The 19,080-nt window shown below is 54.8% G+C and overlaps 2 protein-coding genes and 1 long non-coding RNA gene across 5 annotated transcripts in view; 1 reads left to right on the top strand and 2 right to left on the bottom strand.

The window, feature by feature from the left end:
* The window catches only part of HOXC6 (homeobox C6), a 35,733-nt gene that overhangs the window by 6,948 nt on the left and 9,705 nt on the right, over positions 1 to 19,080 (bottom strand). Inside the window, exon 1 of one of the 2 annotated variants that reach the window (XM_064591155.1) lies at positions 6,317 to 6,652. The exons of the other annotated variant lie outside the window; for it this stretch is intronic. The gene's annotated coding sequence lies outside the window, so the exon portion shown is untranslated. Of the gene's footprint in view, positions 1 to 6,316; positions 6,653 to 19,080 lie in introns of those variants that run through there. 2 annotated transcript variants of the gene reach the window in all.
* HOXC8 (homeobox C8) lies at positions 11,214 to 18,598 on the bottom strand. Its single transcript, XM_045873294.3, has 3 exons — positions 18,458 to 18,598; positions 13,916 to 15,845; positions 11,214 to 12,525 (listed from the first exon to the last, which is right to left on the bottom strand). The coding sequence occupies exons 2-3, from the start codon at positions 14,349 to 14,351 to the stop codon at positions 12,233 to 12,235; spliced, it is 729 nt and encodes a 242-aa protein (XP_045729250.1). The 5' UTR covers positions 14,352 to 15,845; positions 18,458 to 18,598; the 3' UTR covers positions 11,214 to 12,232.
* Positions 14,564 to 18,456, top strand: LOC129045790 (uncharacterized). Of its 2 annotated transcripts, XR_008505973.2 has the most exons (3): positions 14,564 to 14,623; positions 17,044 to 17,125; positions 17,717 to 18,456. It is a non-coding gene; the product is annotated as an uncharacterized LOC129045790 (long non-coding RNA). The 2 variants fall into 2 exon arrangements; XR_010411509.1 differs by lacking the exon at positions 14,564 to 14,623 and having other exon boundaries at positions 16,839 to 17,125.

The raw sequence follows: 19,080 nt of genomic DNA on the forward strand, positions 1-19,080 counted from the left end.
ATACGGTGGGGGAAGTAGTCTGAGCACATACCTCCCCATATGCACATTGCATTCCAAAACAGAATGTTCCTCCTCCTTTCAAAGTTCAGGCATGGAGACACTTGGAGAAGGTGAAATGTAACACATCCAACCCGGAAATGGATCCCATTTGGGGGTGCTTATATTCTAGGGACAGGGCCCAGGCTGGCCAGCTAAATGGAGTTGGGGGTCGGGGAGGGGGAAGGAGGACAAGGCCAGATGGGGTATGTCAAACGCCTGAGAACTGCCCCAAACACCTCTGAGGCCTGGGCTGGCAAATTCTCGTTTGACCTAAGACGTTTGAGAGGCTGCCCAAGCTGCGTTTGCTTTATTTGCAATTATAGAAGAAAGGTACATGGGGAGGCTCTGCTAACTCCCGTCACATTTTCTCTCCTCCTTCTCTCTTTCCAGACTTCTGCCTGACCTTTCTTTACCACCACTCCAGTGGACACAGCTATACCATCAGCACACACGCTCCCACAATGTTATTTGTTTAGCTTCTCAATTCACTTCACCAACTGAAGGTTCAAAAGTAAAATAGATCCCGAGCGTCTCTGTCCCATCCCACTCAGCCCTGAGCCCCTTTGGGCTCATCATTGGAAGAAATCATTTCTGGCTTTTGGGGGCTTGGCCCCCGAGCGTCCCACCTCTGTCCCACGCAGCTGAATATCAGCTGAAGAGAGGGCATGCAAGAGAACCTCAGACGAGTATCTCATCCCCACTGGGAATGGGGAGGGAACTCAGATGCTGAGTAACATTTCAGGGAGGAAAAGCAAGTGGCCCTGGTTGGCCCTGGTTGGCCCAGGAGGAAAAATGAAAATCTAGAATATTTTTGGTCCCCGGAATGGGGCCAAAGGATCCCCAACTTCCTGGCTTTTCTTATACTCCTCCACACTAAGCACTGCTTGGACCCACTTCGGAGGTTTAAGAGAATTGTAAAATTCAGGAGCACGGCATTTATGACGTCACAGTGAGTTGTCATGAGGAAATGGTAAACGTCATATTAAGTTATATACAGTAGGAGTTTTGTGTGGGGGTGCCCTGCCTCTCCTCACTTTTTTTCTTTTTCCCCTGGCCTAAGTTCTCTCCCTTGAAAATAAAATGTTATTACGTTCTGGAACCATAAGCCAACAATGAAACATCGTCCTCATTTCCCTATAAATAATTTTATCCTTTACTGTTTGCGGATCTGAGAGAACCATTTAATCTGCACTGGCGAAAAGAGAGAGAGAGACGGGGAGGGGGGAATTAATTTCAGAAACGAGAATATTACTTAACTTCGATGATACTCTTTTAGATTTGATAGCCAGGAGCAAAATTAGAGGCGAACAGCAGCCTCTCCGACTCTACACCTGGCGGGATTGGAGATTTATAGGATCTTTAGCGAAGGGGCAATTTAATTTTGTAGGATTTGCTTAAATTCACTGCTATTTTGGGGGGCTGAGGAGAAGGGAGGGTGAGGGGAGAACGACATGCTTTATCTAGTTTTATGAATCTGCCAACATTACCCTGATTTAAAACCCAACAACCTGTGTCTCAGGGAAAACTCCTGCAGAAAGGAGTGGAGGAGTGGGGTGAGGGGGACTCAGCTTTCTCAATGACTGTGGCCCCCTTAACCAAGCAGTTGCCAGGGGGAAGGAAGAAAAGCCCGAGGCAAGGGGAGGGCGGCTCTAAGTCTCTCTACCACCAGGACACCCGGAGGTTTATGGTGTCCCCATAATTCCCCCAACCCTATAAACAGCTGCCCTATTTTAGGACGAGTTCTGCTTTCCTGGGAGAGGAAGAGTGAGGGAGGAGGTAATGGCGGGAGCAGGGTGCCGGAAAGGGGAGGGAGCACAGGGAGCACAGGATAGCGCCGCACTTTGTTCTCCTGGGTGAGTTTGCTGGTTTGGCGGGTTTCTGACGCAGGGTGGCAGTAGACAAAACAAGTAAACAACTCACAGACACAATAAACAGGGGCGGCCGCAGCCACCGTGGCAGAGGCCGTGGGCCGGGTGAGGGGCACAATTTGGGGGTAGTGTCACCCCAGCACCCAGGCATGGCCGAGGGCCAAAAGCCCGAGGCTGCCCCCAGTGCGGGCAGGAGAAGCTGGAAGAAAGCTGCACGACTCCGCACCCGCAGCAGCGTGTCTGGACAGGAAAGTCTTGGGAGGAACCTGATTGCCTAGGGAGTGGAGGAAAACCCCACTACCCCCTTTCCTGGCCTTACTCTCTTTCAGGAGTGGTTCACGACATTCATATTCTCCCCTGCTCTGTCTTCTCCTGGCCCCGGCAGGGAGAAAGGCTAGGAAGGGAGGCTGGGAATTCCCAGCCGCGGCGCACATTCAGTGCTCCAGGCCCACAGGCAGCTAGACCCAGCTTCTCCGGCGCTGCCCTGTCAGCCTTCTCCCCAGCTTCTTCGGTAGCAGAGACAGAATTAAAACGAAGTCCCACCAGTAACCAAATCTAGGTATTTGGCAAGCTTAGAGAGCCCCTAATCTGCCCCACAGAGGACACAGGCAAATCTGGGGTCCGGTGAGCAGGGGCGGGAGTGGGGATAGATGTTCACTGTACCCCTACGCATTCCGTCTGGCCTTCTCCACCAGCCTCTTCCAACAGCTGCCTCAGACCACTGCTCAGAGGCCACCTTATTAACCACTCAGATCTCCTTCACTGTCCCAGCAAGGCTGCAAGCACCAGGGCCTAGCCAACTGCTCAGAACCGCTCCAAGGGTCTACCTTACCCACAAAAAGAGTTTCCCACAAAACTCACTTTCAACACCACAGTGTTCCTCTGGCAAACAGCCTCTGAGTTGAGGAAGTCTGGGGGGAGGTGTGGAGAGAAAGCAGAAGGGATTCAATATTTCCCCAGCCCAGCTGCTTGGACAGTGAAGGCAATAAGGTCTGAGAAAGCCTTTGTGGCATCCGTCGGTTACTGGAACCCGCATACTCCGATTCCAGCACGCACACATTTCCAGGACAGCATGCACAGAGGGCCTTCTTGGTGCACCCCATGCCTCCTTGAGCCCAATCCCATCTAACAAAATTTTGCATGCACATAAAAAGGTGTTTGAGCGAATACAAGCATGGTAATATACAATTAACCACCGAGGAAATATGAGTCTGTATATATTCATGCATAAGTCGGAGTCTGTACATTTGAGCCCGTCTATAATAAGTGTATAAAGCTACCAAGCCTGGTTTCGGAACACAACAGCCAACCCAACAAGGCTGCCTTCTCCAAACAAGCTCGCATTCTTCCTAGGAATCACAACTGTAGACCAGGGAGAGAAAGGGTTTGCTCTGCCCATTTCTCCTTAGCTAGGAACTGGCGCATAGAATACAGTGCGTGGCAGGGCTGACAAAGCCCGTAAGGGGCAGGCCTGAGGTGCCCAAAGAGTGGACTCAGAGGGGAACCCTGGGCTCCAAGGAATATTGCCAGAACCTGACCCACAGATTCAGTGCCTCTGCCCAGACTTAGTCCTGGGCGTGCAGAGTCCTCGGGCCAGATTCTATTCTCAGCCGCTCTGGCTATTATTAGATATACACACCAGTGCTTTCCTGCACTAAGGACCACATTTACAGGGAATCTGGCCTACAAGGAGGCCGAGGGTTGTCACTGGTGGCCCCTCTTGTTGCGTCTGTTTGCGCACCAGAGTGGGAGAGGAAGAAGGGAAAGAAAATCGAAAGTAAGGAGAGAAGGAAGGGGCTGGCGTTTGGGGCTGGATTTATCCCCTGGCCAGACTAGAAAACTGGAAAACCAGGGTCAGTCACTGCTGTTATTCTTTCTCTGCATCCCTCTTGCCTCATGAGGAGGATCTAGGGGGTGAAGGACGTGGGGGCCTGCAGGACCCTAGCCAGGAAGGGACAGAAAATCAATTGATAAAAATATTATATAAGGACACCTCAGGATGGTGCCATTAACCCGTCACCCATGAACCCTAGCACCCTGAAATCTCGCCGGCAGCACATCTGTTCAGATCCCTGTAGGCTGAGATAAATACCCCAGCCTTACCCAGGCCCACCCCTCCGAAGGGAGGGGGACCCCTCTAATATCCCAGGTGAATCCCCACTCTCCTGAGTGGCCTTCACCGAAAGCTGTTTCTTGGGGGGGTGAACAAAGGAGACTTGTGCCCCCCCTCTAGTCAGTGCGGCCATCTGCAGGGGCGGGGGGGGGTAGGCAGACAACGGGGGCAGACAAAATACAGGCGAAAGAGAGAAATAGAGGCCTCACCGGTCGGCGGTTCCCACATTACGCCAGGAGAAAGGCTCCCATTTTCAGGCCTCCGGGGGCCCCTCCACTGGCCCACTGCACTCCCCTTGCCCTTCTCAGGTCCCACAGCCTCGGGGTCTCGGTGGCCGCGGCATGGCTACCCGGGGCGTCAGGCCCTGGGCCGCACTGGAGCGGCGGGAGAGCGCGCGGCAGCCTGAGCAGGCGGCGGGCTGGGCCCATTTGGGGAGAGCCAAGCGCTTTTCTCGATCGTAAACAAGGAACGCGAAATTAGCCCCTCGGCAGACGCCTCTGCCGACACACAAGTCCTATTGGGGGGGGGGGAGTGGAAGGGGGAGAGAAAATGCCATTTCTTCCCCCGGGACAATACCTCAGAGGCCTTTATGTCGGATATGAAACGGGAATTTTGGGGGGGCAGGAGAGGAAGGGAAGGGGATTGTGGGGGGGAGGGGACAGAAGATTCACCATCAACTCGGACCCAAGGGGTTTGATTTGAATGCAGCCGAATTATGTTTTTAAGAATTTGATAAAAACAGGTTCTCCCTCCCAACCTCCTCCCCCCCGCCCACCCCCAGGCGACGGGTCAAGGTTTAAACAGGAAATCGAGGATCGTTCCCCTCCCCCACTCGGGCTTGGCGGAGAAGCCCAGTCGCGCCTCCAGAGAGGATTGGAGGTGGGGGGCAGCTCTTAGCTCGGACTGAAGGTGAGTCTGGCCCCCAGACTCTCAGACCTCTCCAGGAATATGCGCTCCCCTCCCCCAGCTCTGGGGTGTGTCTGCCTGGGTGTGTAAGCGTTTGTGTGTGCATCGCCCTTTATAAAGAGAAGCTCACACATATAGGGGCCGCCTCGGACCCAGGCCAGGGAGCAGGGCGGGGTCATATATCAAACTGCAACACATTCAGGGCCACGTACATTTGGAAGAAATTAAGCCACTGTGTTATGAAACCATATGTGTCGGGTTAAGACCATACAACACGCCATTAGCACCAATTATTAGGAAGATCCCGAGCGCCCAGGACCCTCCGGGCCGCCCGATTCTGACGTCCCTACCCCATGAGCGAGCCACGCCTTGAGTCCTCACTGCCTCCACTCATCCAAGAGGCGCCCGCCGGCGAGGCCTGGGCCTGTCCCCAGCCAGCCTGGGTCCTCCCCAATTCCCACCTCCGCCCCAGACAAGGCAGATCCCAGCTCAGAGCAGCCAGGCGAGGCGGCTGAAGCAGCCCAGTGGGTATCCCGGGTACGGTGGCCGCGGCTGGGGGTGGGGGACGCTGGGCCGGGTGAGAGAAGGCAGATTGGCCCCTTTTCTCCAAGCACAAGATGGCTTTTGAGTACCGCGTCCCCCACCCCCACCCCCACCCATCCACCCGCAGTGCAGGGCACCTCCCATCTTTCCGTCCGCTCGAGTGGGGGCGGGAGCTGGGGGTGGGCAGACGCACTCTCCTCCGCTGACGCGCACCAGCCAACAGCCTCCCCCCTAATTGCCAATTAACAGGCCCCGCCGCCAGCCTAGCTGCGCTCTCTTCCTGCTCCGCCGCCCGGCTCTGGGCCCGCACTGCGCATGTGTGAGCTCTCGCGGTGGCGCTCTCTGGGAGGGAGGGGGCGGCGGGCAAGGAGGGGGCTCTGGAAAGTTTGTTTGGGGGCTGGGGGGCTGACTTTGCTCAGGGGGCAATGGTTACAACCTACAGTTCTCTCTCCTGCCCTGGAGTTTGAGCTTCCGGGCCCCCTCCGTCCCAGTCCCATTAGCCAAGAGGCCGCAGATCTATAATAGGTAAGGACAGGGTGGGCATCAGGCAGCGGGTCAGCGCACTAGACCCCGGCCTTGAGCCCCACAGGCGCAGTCCTCTCCCCCCCCCCCCAGCCCCAACTTCGGCGCACAGTGACATCAGGACAACACACTTCCCACACTACCGTATTACAGCTTAACCCAATCCTCCCCCCACTTTTCCTCCCCTTAATTGCCCGCACGCCCACCCTCTCGCCAGGCCCCCTCTCCTCTCTAACCGAGACAAGCCGCTGCTGTCCTTATCTTGAAACCGCCACCCAGCTACGGACCATTAGTTACATATTTGAACCAATAAGGAAACACTTACCGGGCGCTGCTGTCACTCTCCCTCTCCCTCTCTCTCTCTGCCTCTCTCTCTCTCCCACTCTCTTTCTCGTCTTCCCTTATTCTGTGCCGCTGCCGAGCCTGTCTCAGCTCCATACACACATATATACTTTATATAAATTTAAAAATAAAAAAATAGTCCCAATGATCAAAAAGCCAAATAAAATTAAGGAGAGTTGCAAGAAGGGGGCAGGAGGGAGAGGCTGGGAGAGGGGAGGGGCGGAGGCATCTGCAGCTCCCTATCTCAACTCCTGCTCCCGCATTCCTCCTGCCCCTTGGGGGGCTAGAGGATCGGGAAGGGAGAGAGCGGTGCCCCCAACTCCTGCCCCTTCCTCCACATCCCCCCTCCCCGGGTGCCCCCAGCTTCCGGCAACTCCACCTGGGAGGAAAAAAATTAAATGGGGGGAGAAAATAATTATTAATCAGATTAATAAAAAAAAATACTGGTAATGAAGGGAGCGCCCAGCGCAGGTTTCCCTGGCAATGGTTAGGCTCTTACAGGGAGGACTGTTCTGCGGAGCGCTCCGAACGGACAAACCACAATAAAAAGTTCACGTTCATGGATGGAATCCACATGACTTCTTGTGGCCAATCCAACTTGTGAGTCGATCGTAAACTTTTATTACTCAGCTGTAAATTTTCTGCAAACAACCGGGAATGCGATGCATTTGTGTAGCGTGTGCAAATGGGCGCCGCGGTCGCCATGTTTACCCAATTCTCTCGGAGAGGGAGCATCCCCCGACCCCCACCCCACCCTCACCCACCGCCCACTCCCCACGGGCCAGGCTGCTCCAGGCTAGCACAGAAAGGGCAAAAGGGGGACGCGAGAGGAGGAAAGGAAGGATTCTGGCGCTGAGTCGGCCGCCTCCCTTTGCCATGCCGAATTTTAAATATCTTTCTTAATATAAATGGGGTATTAAGGTTGGATCTGGGGGAAGCGAGGCTTTGCAAAGGTTTGTGGCACTGCCGGTGCAGGGCCGGCTGGAGGGGTGAAGGGACTGAGAAGGGATGCGCTCCCAACTCCTACCCTTTTTTTCTAGGAAGAGAACTACATCTTTCCCAGTGGGGAGCCCTGGCAGCCCCCGTTCAGCCCCAGACAGGAACAAGAGGGACACGCGGCTGGAAGCCTCATAACCAAGCCTGACCTGGCCATGGTCTGAAGAACGGAGAGGGCTTAGACCCGTACTGGGTAGCCCTGCCCATGCAGCAGGAGGGGTGAGAGTTGGGGGCAGCCACCAGAACCCCCAAAGTGCCCATCAACCCCAGGCTCCTTTCTCAGAGAAAAGGACATTTTTCCTTCTCCTAGACCATCTCCAGTTTCAGGTCTCCTCAATTCCTAGGCTTAGATGGCAGATTACTCCCAATCTTTCTAGAAATAAAAATAAAATTAAGGCCCAAGATCTTGGTTCCTACTCCCCACCCCCCTGCTTTGGGTGCAGGGCAGCTTGAAGCCTTTTCTATCTTGTCAGGTGACCAGCACCCACCTGCCTTTTTCAGAAAAATGCTGGTGTCCAAGCAGCTGGGATACACCTTGGAGGCCCTCCCCCCAGAAAGAAACTTATCTTTTCCCAAATTCCACCTTCTGTGCTAAATTCTGAGCACTTGAGGTGTCTCCCACCTTTTTCCAGACCCATAATTTTGGCGATGAATCCAATGCGGGGGACCCCAGAATAGATTCCCCCCATAGAGACTATTTGCCAACCAGTCACAGCCCAGCCGAGTCACCAGCTGGAGATCTGAAGGCCCAAAGCTCTCTCCTTGATCCCGCACGGAGCTGGTGCGGGGGACATCCATGGCTGGGTGCCCCACCCCAACCAATAGGGGGCCCCTCATCCCCTCCCCAAACTTCCTCCCTCAGTAAGGGAAGCAGTTCCCTCAGCCGGATGCAGAGACCTAGTTTCTTTTACAAACCCACCCATAAATTTTATAACAGGTAGTTAAAAATTACGACAAGGAAGCTCTGGCGCAGCTTTTCACAATGGGCTGCTGGGAGAATGGGACAGCGCTGCGGGCTGCTCACCGGAAATTTTACTTCTCGTCTGTGGCACAACCTGTCCCGAGTTTGGTCTAATTGGGGCGAGGTAACTTTCTGCAGCCGGCAGGCAGCCAGTGGGACATCTCATTTGAGGAAGATGAGGCTGGAGAAGGCCAAACCACTCTCCCATCCTAGGGTCCCCCCCAAAGCCCTATAGAGCACTCACTACCTCCCTCACCCCCAGGTCCCCTGCAGGCCCGCACCTCCCTTGGCCTCTGCCATGAAGTGGGGAGGGAGATAAAATGCCGAGAATTAAAAAAAAAAAAAATCCAGAGAAACGAATTTGCCCCCCAACTTAATAGCTGCATTATCCCGTCTCTACAGCTGAGATTAGAATAATAAATTCAAGGCGAAATGAGCGAGATGCTTCAACTCAGCATTTTGAAAGATACTATTTTTCACAAATCACAAATAGCTTTCGGAAGCCACTTTGATTGGCTAATAAAAAAGTAAAGAATGGGAGAAAGTCCTATCTGCTGCAGCCGAATGGTCCCCATTCCGGTAATGGGACGGCGGGAGCATTTGGGAGGACGCGTTTCTAAAGAGAGCGCATCCCGCTCGCAATTAAGTTCCCCCATAAAACGGGTTTTACCTCCTTTTCTCTCCAAACGAGAAAAAAGAGGCGGTGGGCAGAAAGGGTGGGGGAGCGGGTGCTGCAGGAAGGGGCGGCTGGAGCTCTCTTGGTGCGGCCCACCCGAGGCTTCGCATCTCAAGCGATGCCGGGCGCCAGACGCACCCCGCCCTCCGACGCCCGGCTTGGGGCCACGGGCATTGCTGAGCAGGGCCAGGGATGAATGGGGCACTGGGTGTGGGGGAAATTCGGCGAGGTCCTTTGGAGTCACTTAGTGTAGGGTTCAAGCAACTTGGCTGCGGGTCGGCGATGTTTATTAATAGCAATCATAATTCCACATTAAAAAATGAAACGGCCCGCGGACGGCCCTCAGAGTCTGGAGGGATGCCCCTGGGAAGGCCTGAGGTCGGAGTGAAATGCTCTCTTTTCGGGTACCTCCCTGGCGGGTTGCCGGTGCCTCCCGCAGCAAACGGGGTTACCTGGCTGGCGCAACGGCTCACAGCAGGGACCCCAGGTTTCCAAAGATTTCCCCCAGAGCTGTTCAAAGCTGGTCCCGGCTGCCTGCAGCCTGTGCTTCCAATCGGCAGCCTCTCTCCGACCGCAGGAGTCCCATATCAAGGATGCCTGACCCAATTCTGTATTCACGACCACTTTGCGAGGGAGCCAGGGACCCAGATGCGGGTGAAATTACACAAAATAAGAATCAGCCTGGGCCTAAGTCTGGGAAAAACACTGTCGGAGTTAGGGGGGCAGAGATCTGGCGTCAAAAATATTTCAGTCTTCGGGGGATCTGGTTTTAAGGACCAGAAGATCCCATCTCCTTGCCTTTCCCCCTTCTCCTGACTGAGTCAGATGACTCCTATCTCTGGAATTTGGTATTATTTGACCAGAATCTTACTAGCATAAACAGATTTCTCTGCCTAGGACCCTCCAGGGAGGAGTGAGAGACCCCTTTGCCCCCTGAGTCCCTGAGCCTTCAACCCCTTATTTTGGGGAATGAGGAGTCCAATGAAGACTCTCTTTACCCTTCTGTGGCTGGGATGGAGGACTGTCCACTCAGCAGGCCCATCCTCCTCACCCCCAGGCCAATGGCCCACACTATGAGGGCAGGGCAGACGGCCCAATTGCCAAGGTGAAGCTGGGAGCCGGCTTGAAATAGCCAGAACAGAGGCTGGGGTAGATGCTAGAGGCCTGGGTGAGAGTGATGGCTCTGTGCTGACGGAATTTGAATTTCAGAACATGGACCCGGGCTGCTTGGTGTACCAACTCACTCACCTTCCCCTCCTTCCCTTTCCCCCAGGCTGAAACTTCCTCATCCCCCACCCCTAGCCATCTTCCCCCCAGCCAAGTCTTCCAGGCTGCCTTGAGCCTCACATTCTTCCCACCCTGTTCACTGTTCTAGTGCTGGGTGCTGGGTGCCCAGGGTTGACCACGAGGGGCATGTGGAGATCAGAAAGAACCCCATTGCCTCATCCTCAGTCCCTGGAAGAAAAAGGCCTAGTTGTGGGAGGGGCATGGGGGCAGATGCTTTGTCTGGGCCCAGCCCAAGGCTGAGGAGGAGGAAGGTGAATAAGTGGGGAGACCCTCTCTTCCCATTGGGATCTTGGCATCTAGAAACCCATTTTGTTTGGAGCCAAGGTTCTCCCAAGAGCATACTGCTCTTCTTCCTCCTCCTCTACACCTCCCCCACCTCTCACCTGCCCTCCCTGCCCAGCCTGCCCTCTCAACTCCTAGGGACCTCTCCACATGAGTTCCTCCACCCAAAGTCAGATCAGTGACGGAGACCTTTTCCACAGTGCTGGGAAAGAAGGATAAGGAGGAAAGGAGGAGTAGAGAATTGGAGGGGGGGAGGGGGGCATTGGAGAAAAAGCAAGTCATTCCAGCTTCAATGTTTTTTCTCCTTTTTTTTTTTATTATGACTCACGTATACAATACAAAGTACTTGGACCAGGAACAGGGCTGCCGGGACACAAAATCTACATTCATAGCTGGACATAAAGACAAATGACCAAAAATTATTATTATAGATATATTTTAACGTTTTTTTTCTTTCGAGCACATTGCATAAACAGAGAATTCAAGACAGAGTTAACTATACATTCAGTGCAATTTAGTTCTACTCTACTGGGGTTAGAAGCACAATAAAAGCGCACAGGACCGGCGGGCTAGGCAGTCTTAGTTGTTGGGTTTTTCTTAGTGAAATAAGCAGCAACAAACGACAACAAAACCGCATTACGAATACTCTCAAAGCAGGATTTCTTTCTATAGGTAGTGATAAAATACGTTGGAGGTTTCTTTCTTTTTTTTTTAATTTTAATCTTTTTCTCTTTTTTTCTTGCATATTAGGATTTTTTAAAATTTCTTTTTTATTTTTTCATGATTATTGCAGGTTCCCTTTAGGTAGTATGTTAAAGATTTATTCGCAGTATTATTATTATTATCATTCTTATTATTTTCATGATTATGGTGATTTCTGAGCGCTAATACTAGTGCAGCTCAGAGGAAGCTGGGCCCAACAACAGAAATCAGACAGCGAAGGGGAGGAAGGCATGGGCCCGAGTGACCATGGGATGGCTAGGTAGGATTTCAGCGGCGACTGCAGGCTCCTATCTACCCCGTGGGGAGAGGAGGCAGGGGAGAGACCCGCATCTCTTTCAGGTTTCCACCAGGTTTCTAGAGAAAGTCAAGGGGGTCTTTCTAAGTGGGGGAGCCCCAGGGAGGGAGAAGGGATATTCCTTGCTATCATTTTAAAAATTTCTTTAAACATCTCCCTTTCTTTCCCTTCCTTCCTTCCTTCACTTTTCTTTCCTTTCTTTTGAAAAGAATTCAATCTAATACATAATCCTAGCATAAAAACAAAGCCACAAGTCTTCGTCCGCATTTTGAGAGGGCTCCCCTCTAAAATAAATACCAGAGAAGCAGGGAGGTGGGAGTGTGGCAAGAAGGGGTGAGAGAGGGGCGAAGAGGCCAGGTCTCAGACCTTAAAATCCAGGCAGGACTCCGAAGGGTGGGGGTAGGGACAAGTGTGTGTGTTGGGGCAAGGACTGAGACAGAGTCCAAACTTTTCGCTGTGTCTCGGTCTCCCCCCCTCCAGCCCCCAAACAAATAAAGATCGGGGGAAGTCCAAAGGTAATAAAACCAGAGCTGCAAGTATCTGACAGGTAGTTAGAGTTGTGAGTGTCATTCTATTCTCTATAAAAGCAAATGACAGTCGTAAACTTCTCAATTTATCCGCTACCATAAAACGAAACTTCAAGGGAGTTGCTAAGGGGGGGGGGGTCTCTCTTTTTTGCTTAGTCCTTGTTTTCTTCCTTTTCCTCCTCTTCTTTCTCCTCTTCCTCGTTTCCTTCTTCCTCCACCTTCTCTTCATCTCGGGCTCCGGGCAGTTTATCCTTGTTGTTCTCCTTTTTCCACTTCATCCTTCGGTTCTGGAACCAGATCTTCACTTGTCTCTCAGTCAGTCCCAGGGCGTGAGAGACTTCAATCCGGCGCTTTCGTGTCAAATAAGGATTAAAGAGAAACTCCTTTTCTAGTTCCAAGGTCTGATACCGGCTGTAAGTTTGCCTTCCGCTGCGCCGCCCCGGAGCTGGACAGAATAGAACCCCAATCTGGTTATGTTTGGGTGGGGGCTCGGCTTTCCCCTGCCACTATTCCTCCCCTAAAGTCTCCCCTGTGATCTCCCCAGTTCCCCTCCCTCCTGAAGACCAGGCAAGAGCAGGGAGCAGGCAAGGGCAGGAAACTTTGGGGGCTTGTTTTGGTTTGGCTTCACCTTGGGAGGTGGGGTGGGGGTGGGGGCAGGGACTAGGGTCTATCAGGAAACTGGGGGATGGCAGGGGCAGGGGGAGCACTGCAGAGTTCCCCCTCTCCCCCCCCCCCCAGGCCTGCAGTCTCAGGAAACTGGCCCTTGCAGCTTTGTTTACAAGTACAGAGTGGCATTTGGTGAGCATAGCTGGGGACAGAGTCTGTTTCCAAAAGAAAGGAAAAAGGTCTGGGGGTAAAGAAGAGGGGCTCTGCCCACTGCCCCCTCCTTGAATCTCTCTGCTTAATGCCTTGCCAGGAAGAAAAATAATTGATCTCCTGGAATGTATCACTGCTTGGCCTGATTGCTAACTGGAGACCAGCAAATAAATCACGGGCCATCCCCGCTGGAACTTGTCGCTTTCTCGCTTCCCCTTTTACTTCGAAATTGGGCCATGAGAGGCCACCCTTGGAGGGGCTCATGGCCTGAGCCACTCTGAAGGTCTCAGGGAAAGCCCATAAACCTTTGATTGGGGGCAGCTCATGCTTGGGTCCTCTGGACCCCAGTGCCCTCTAATCTGCATGGCCCCTCTCCTTCCTGCACTCTTTTCTCTCCTCTCTGGCTCCCTCTCTTCTCTCCAACTGAGGGAACTAAAGCAAAGTTGGGGTGGTGGCCTTAAGGCTAGTTCTCTGAGAGGAGGCGGTGGGTACCCCAGAGAGCCAAGGCACCTGTCCTTGGGGTCTTGTCACCCTCTGGTCCAGGTAGGGGAGGGAAACAGGGGCCTCCCTTCGCCCCCAAGACAGCCTGGCCACTGTTCTGGACTGAGGCTTTCTGCCTTTTGGAAAGACTGGTTTGCTCCAAAGGCTGATAACCTCAGGGTCCTCGGGCCTCTGCCCAGCCACCTCCCCAACTTTGACTCTAGAGATGGCAAGAGGGAGAGACAGAGAGGGAGACAGGCAGACAGACAGACAGACAGACAGTAGGTGGAGAAGACGATTTTTAACCCTTTGCGCCCAGACACCACCTTCACCCCAGTCCCCCAAATATCCCAGGCGAGCCCCGCGCCCCACGCCCAGCTGAACCTCCCAACCTCGAGAAGCCCACTCAGGCACGGGGGTGGGGCCGCAGAGACCCCAAAGCCAGGAGGGAAAGCGAGGGCAGACAAAAAGGAGGCAAGGGAAGGGGGGAAGACCCCGGAGCGCGGGAGACCAAGGGGGAAAGAGAAAAGGCTTCTCACCGTGGGGTCTCATCCATGGAAACATGAGGCTGGGAGACGAATTTTGATTTAAGTGGCCTTGTCCTTCGCTACTGTTAGTGTTGGCGGAGGATTTACAGTCGGGATATTGCACCACGCTCGCCTCTTGCTGAGCCCCATAAAGGGACTGTCTGGGGAGCGCCTCGTAGCCATAGAATTTGGAGGCGTCTCCGTGGCAGCTCAGCGAGCACGGGTTCTGCTGGTAGCCCGAGTTGGAGATGCCCGAGGTGCCGTGGTGGAAGAAGTCTTGGACGTGGTGCGAGGCGTGCTGGAAGCCGGGCGCCGAGCCGCCGGGCCCGTACACCAGCGCATGGCTCCTGCCCACGCTCTGAGGGAACCGGCAGTCGTAATAGGCCGGTTCCAGGGACTCGCCGCCTTTGTATTTGGAGAACAGGGGGTTGACGAAGTAGGAGCTCATGCTGGGCACATGAAAACCCGCCGCCCCCTCCCCGCCGGCTCGCGACTCCCCCCGCCCGGTACCCCCCGAAAGTCCCTCCCCCGGGAGCGAACCCCGGGCCGGCCGGCTCCCCGGGGCTGGGCTGGGCAGGTGGGGGGGCGCCTGGGTGCCGGGCCCGGCCGGCGCGGCGCGGCTCCCGGGGCTGGGCGCGGGCGGCGGCGGCGGGCGCGGGCGGCGGCGGCGGCGGCGGCGGCGGGCGCGGGCGGCGGCGGCGGCGGCTCTCTTCACGGTCGGTAGGTAGAGCTCGCGCTCTCGCACTTAGCTCTTTCCTTTAACAGCCCAGGCGAATTCCTCAGACTCCCGGCGGTGGCGGCGCTTACACGCGATTCGCGTTCATCAATCCACGACATGAAGACAGGCGAGAGAGAGAGAGAGAGAGAGAGAGAGAGGAGAGAGAGGGAGAGAGAGAGAGAGAGAGAAGGAGGGATGGCGGGGGGTTGAGGGGTTCAAGGCTGGGGGGACCTGGAGGAAGGGGAGGAGAGGGAGGGGGAGGGAGGGGGTGTGGTATATGTGTGTGTGTGGTGGGGGGGGGGCGGTGAGCCAGCCCCAGCTAACGGTTGGGGCCAGCTTCTCCAAGGTGCGCATTCAGATTTGAAGGTGCCTCTCCCCTCTTCCCCTTCCCTTCCTCTCAGACAGAGACACCTGAGCCAGCAGGTCAACTCAGGTTACCTCAACAGGTATAAGACCCTCCCCCCAGGCGGTTGAATGCCAGCAAGAGAGCAGGTCCCCTAACCCAAAAGATGGGCTCCCCAGGGCGTCCTTAAGCCTGGGACTCAGAAGGGGCAAGCATGTCAGCACAGCATATCCCCAAATACCTCAGGCATCCCAACCCTCCACGTCTCCTGCCCCTCCTCAGGGTGGGAAGCTGCCCCATCTTCCCCCATCCCCAAGATTCTCTTGCCCGCCTGCTGTGGGTAGAGGAGAGGGCTGGAGGTGGGGCGCACTTCACATACCCAGGCGGGGCTGCCCTGCAGCTTGGCTGGGGGCTCTGAAAGCCAAGCAGTTTATGGGGACAGAGCAGAGGGCAGCTGGCGGGTCCCTGGTTTCCGGCTGGGCTGATCCAGGATGTTTCTTCTCGGGAGACTATTTGTATCTGGGTTGGAGGGGACTGGAGCAGGCCTCTTACTTGTCCCCACATACTCAAGCCCTATAGGAAATGCCAGCTCAGCCTGGAGGGCCCCCTGGCTTCATTGCACCCCCTACTTCCCCAGGCAGGCTGCCCAGGCCAGGATGTGGATGGCAACTGTCAACAGACCCTCTTTAAATATTTACCCACAGTTTCTCTAGGGGGTTCCTCCTCTATCCCCAAGACTAGGTAAATTCAAGGTAATTCTAATGGATAAAAGAACCTTAGTCCATCAGTACCCTTCTCTGGCCATAAGTGTGTACAGTTATGTGGGGCTGAACAGAGACAGAGAGAAAAGGGAGAAAGTGAGAGAGCTGTGAATACGTGTGCTGTGTGCATACGAATGAGGAAGAGGAATTAGAAGGATTTTTCCAGTCCTCCCCTTCCGCGGTGTGTGAGGTTGTTGTACACAGGGCAATAGTGGGGCACACCTGGGATACACACATCCTGGATGTGCCACCTCCCACCCTGAAACACATCGAATGCACGCTCCCTCAACCATCATGCATGCCCGGAAGCATCCCTGTCACCTCACAGACACTGTGAACCCCGGGCACACAGGGGACTGATACCTGACAGACACACGTGCCTCTTTAGCTGTTTGCATCATGAAAAAATTTTGCTACCTATTTTCTTTCCACATCCTGGGGTTTCAGGGTTGGATGAGGAAGGAGGCTGTTAGAAAACCAGATCGTTTTCTTCCTCAGCCAGAGCCCAGCTCTGGGGATGGATGAGGGAATGGTAGTGCAGGAAAGGATGGTGTAGAATAACACCCTCCTCCCAGTCCCTCTATTATCTAAATAATTGCTGGGAAGATGGCCACTCTCAGCCAATTCCCAAAGAAGAGTCACTGGTGCCCCAGCAAAGGACACTTCCAGGATCCCTGAATATGGAGGAACCCACCTCCACCTGAATTAAGGACTGCCCAAACTCTGCAATGTCCAGAACTCTGGCCCTGGAGCAGCACGAGGGGAGGATCAGAAGAGGACTGTGCCAGGGCTGCAGGCCTCCCTAGGGTCCAGGACAGTGGGGGGCATGACAGGGGTCTCCTCCACTACCAGAGCAAGCTCCAGCCTTGGTTTCAGCCCTGCCTTGTCTGAGCCTACTCTGCTCAGAGTACCAAGCTGAACGAGATGGGCTCTGGGTTCCCAGCATCTGGGTCACTGGGGACTGTCATAAATATTTTCCCTTCCCTGCCTGGAAAGAGGAGGCTCGGCAGGCCAGATCCGCTCTGGGGCCTGTGCCTTATCTTTTAGAGGGTGGGGGGATAGCTCGACATTTTATGGTCCAGCGAAAACCCTGCCACAGAGCTATTCTTCCAGGCCTTTGTGTCTTGGAATGCGACTGTCCAGAGTGTGCCGCCACCACCGTCTGCTCTGAGAGCCCACCAGTCCTGAAACCCCTGGCTGGACTCGATTTCCCCTTTTGGGGGTCCCTCGCTTTTTCTTTCCTTCTTTCTTTCTTTCTTTTTTTCATTTGATCGCCTTTTTTCCTTTTACACGTATCTGGTTGATTTCGCTCCCGGAGCTTGGAAATAAAGGAACCGCAAGCAGTCATCCTCGCTGGGGCGTCTCTGCCCCTCGCCCCGAGGCCTGCTCCGCCCTCCTAGGTACCACGGATTTATGTTCGTTTGTCCGGGTCATTCTGCCTTTTTGTGTTAATTACGCGCTGCCTGCTTGGTGCTTATCTCCTTCGCAAAGCGATTATTTTCGACGCCCGCCCTCCTGAGCCTCTCAAGCCTGCTGCCAGAGCGAGGGCCCATCTCCCGCCGCCACTCGCGATTTATTTACACCTCGCAGGTGAGAGGATTGATTTGCTCAGAGCCAGTGCGGCCGGGCTGGGGCCGGGGCGCGGGGCCTTCTCCCCGCTGCTCCTCCGGGCCGGGCCTCAAATGTCAGTACCGCCAGGCCGGCCAGGGGCACCGCCGCCGCCTCTAACATTGAGCAACAGCGCCACCTCGCGTCCACTTGCTCCAATGCAGTCCGGCCGGGAAAAAGCCAACAGATAGAGCAAGCAGGTCCCAGCCTTGGCCCAAAGGTGGGAAGTGAGAGGAAGGAGTTTCCAAATGGGTGCGAGAGAGGGGTCCCTGGAAGGAAGTTCCCCCGGGGCCGCTGTCCTTTTGTTTTCCAAGCTCTCCAAATAAACCTTCTCAAAGGTTTCACACTATTTTCTTTTTCTCACCCTCCCTCCCCGCATTAAGAGACACTGTGCAAAGGACCTGCCGCGATCTCCCCCCTGTTCAGGCGCATTTCTGGGCTCGGAACATCTCCGCTCACGCAGATGCACGCTCCGAGGCTCCCGCGACCTCCTGCCCGCGGCGCGCACCCTAAACTCCTCGCTCCTCTTACCCTGCCGCTGGCTCCGCACCGCCTATTCCGACGCCGCCTGCAGGACTTTGGGGTGGGACGCTGACTTCTCCCGACTGTTTGCCCCCTGGTTTGTAGCTCACCCCTCTCCCTCTCTCTCTCTCTCTCTCATGCGCGCGCTCTCTCCACCTCTCCCTCCCAGCCAGTGAGGTCCTGTTCTCCGTGGGCCATAGACAAAACATTCCTATAATCCGATTTCAAAGGAAAGAGTGTCCACCTTATTTAAACCATAAAACAATTAAGCCCAGACGTCTAGCCAGCTCCGCGCTGCTGTTTTGTTCGGCCCCATTCAGAATCCAGCGCAGGGAGACAAACAACGCCATAAAAGTGGCATTTCGGGGCTGCGGAAATGTACCTATCCGCTGCCTTCCCAAGTGGAACAACCTTTAGGGTTTTGTGATTCTGACAAAGGAGCAAAGGAGAGGTGGGAGGGGAAGATTAGGGCAGGAGGGCGTTTGCTAGCCCCTCTTTCCCCCCACCCCACCCCCAGCTTTCGTTTCTTTCTAGATGTGTGTTGTGTTATGGTTTTAATTCACAAATTGTAATAAATAAAAAAAACTGAATCCAATCCTGACCTGCAGGCTGGAGGCTGAGCTGGAACTGAACAGTGGGCTGGGCCGGGTGGGCCTGCTCTGGATCCCATGCTCTCGCCAGGGCCCTCGGAGCCCCGAGCCCGAGCCCTGCGGCCCTCCTTCCTGTCCGGAGTAAGGCCGCTCTCCGGCGGGCTGCAGGAAGCAGGCCGCGCTGACGGACGAGGGGAGGCGACAGGGCCTTGGAGCAGGGGCGGGGTGGAGGCCCGGAAACGCGGCGGAGCCTGGTCTGGGAGAAAAGCCTGAGTCCCCGCAGTCAGGACTGGCAGTCAGGACCCAGGGACACGGGTGCCCTGGCCTCTGCCCGGAGCGAAACTGAGGCCAGGGTCCCAGAACAGCGAAATGGCCAAAGAGGGGAGTGAGGATTGAGAAAAGAGGATAAACTACAGGCAAAGCACCATTCAAAAGGAGCAAGGAAACAACTGGTTCTGGAATTAGGGAGGCGCTCTCTTCAGTGGGAAAAGAGGAGAGGGTGCTTCAGCCACTGGGAAAACCAGTGTTTGCGACTTTTGATTGCCCCCCTCAAAATATCATCGAAACAAAATGTTTGTGCCTTCCCACCTTCCTCCAGTCCCCGAAATTGGAGTGTTGAATGGAAGGAGGGGGTA

Source organism: Mirounga angustirostris, unplaced genomic scaffold, assembly GCF_029215605.1.
Source record: "Mirounga angustirostris isolate CCGP_5_RB_7025 unplaced genomic scaffold, mMirAng1.0.hap1 SCAF_5, whole genome shotgun sequence".
Taxonomy (NCBI): domain Eukaryota; kingdom Metazoa; phylum Chordata; class Mammalia; order Carnivora; family Phocidae; genus Mirounga; species Mirounga angustirostris.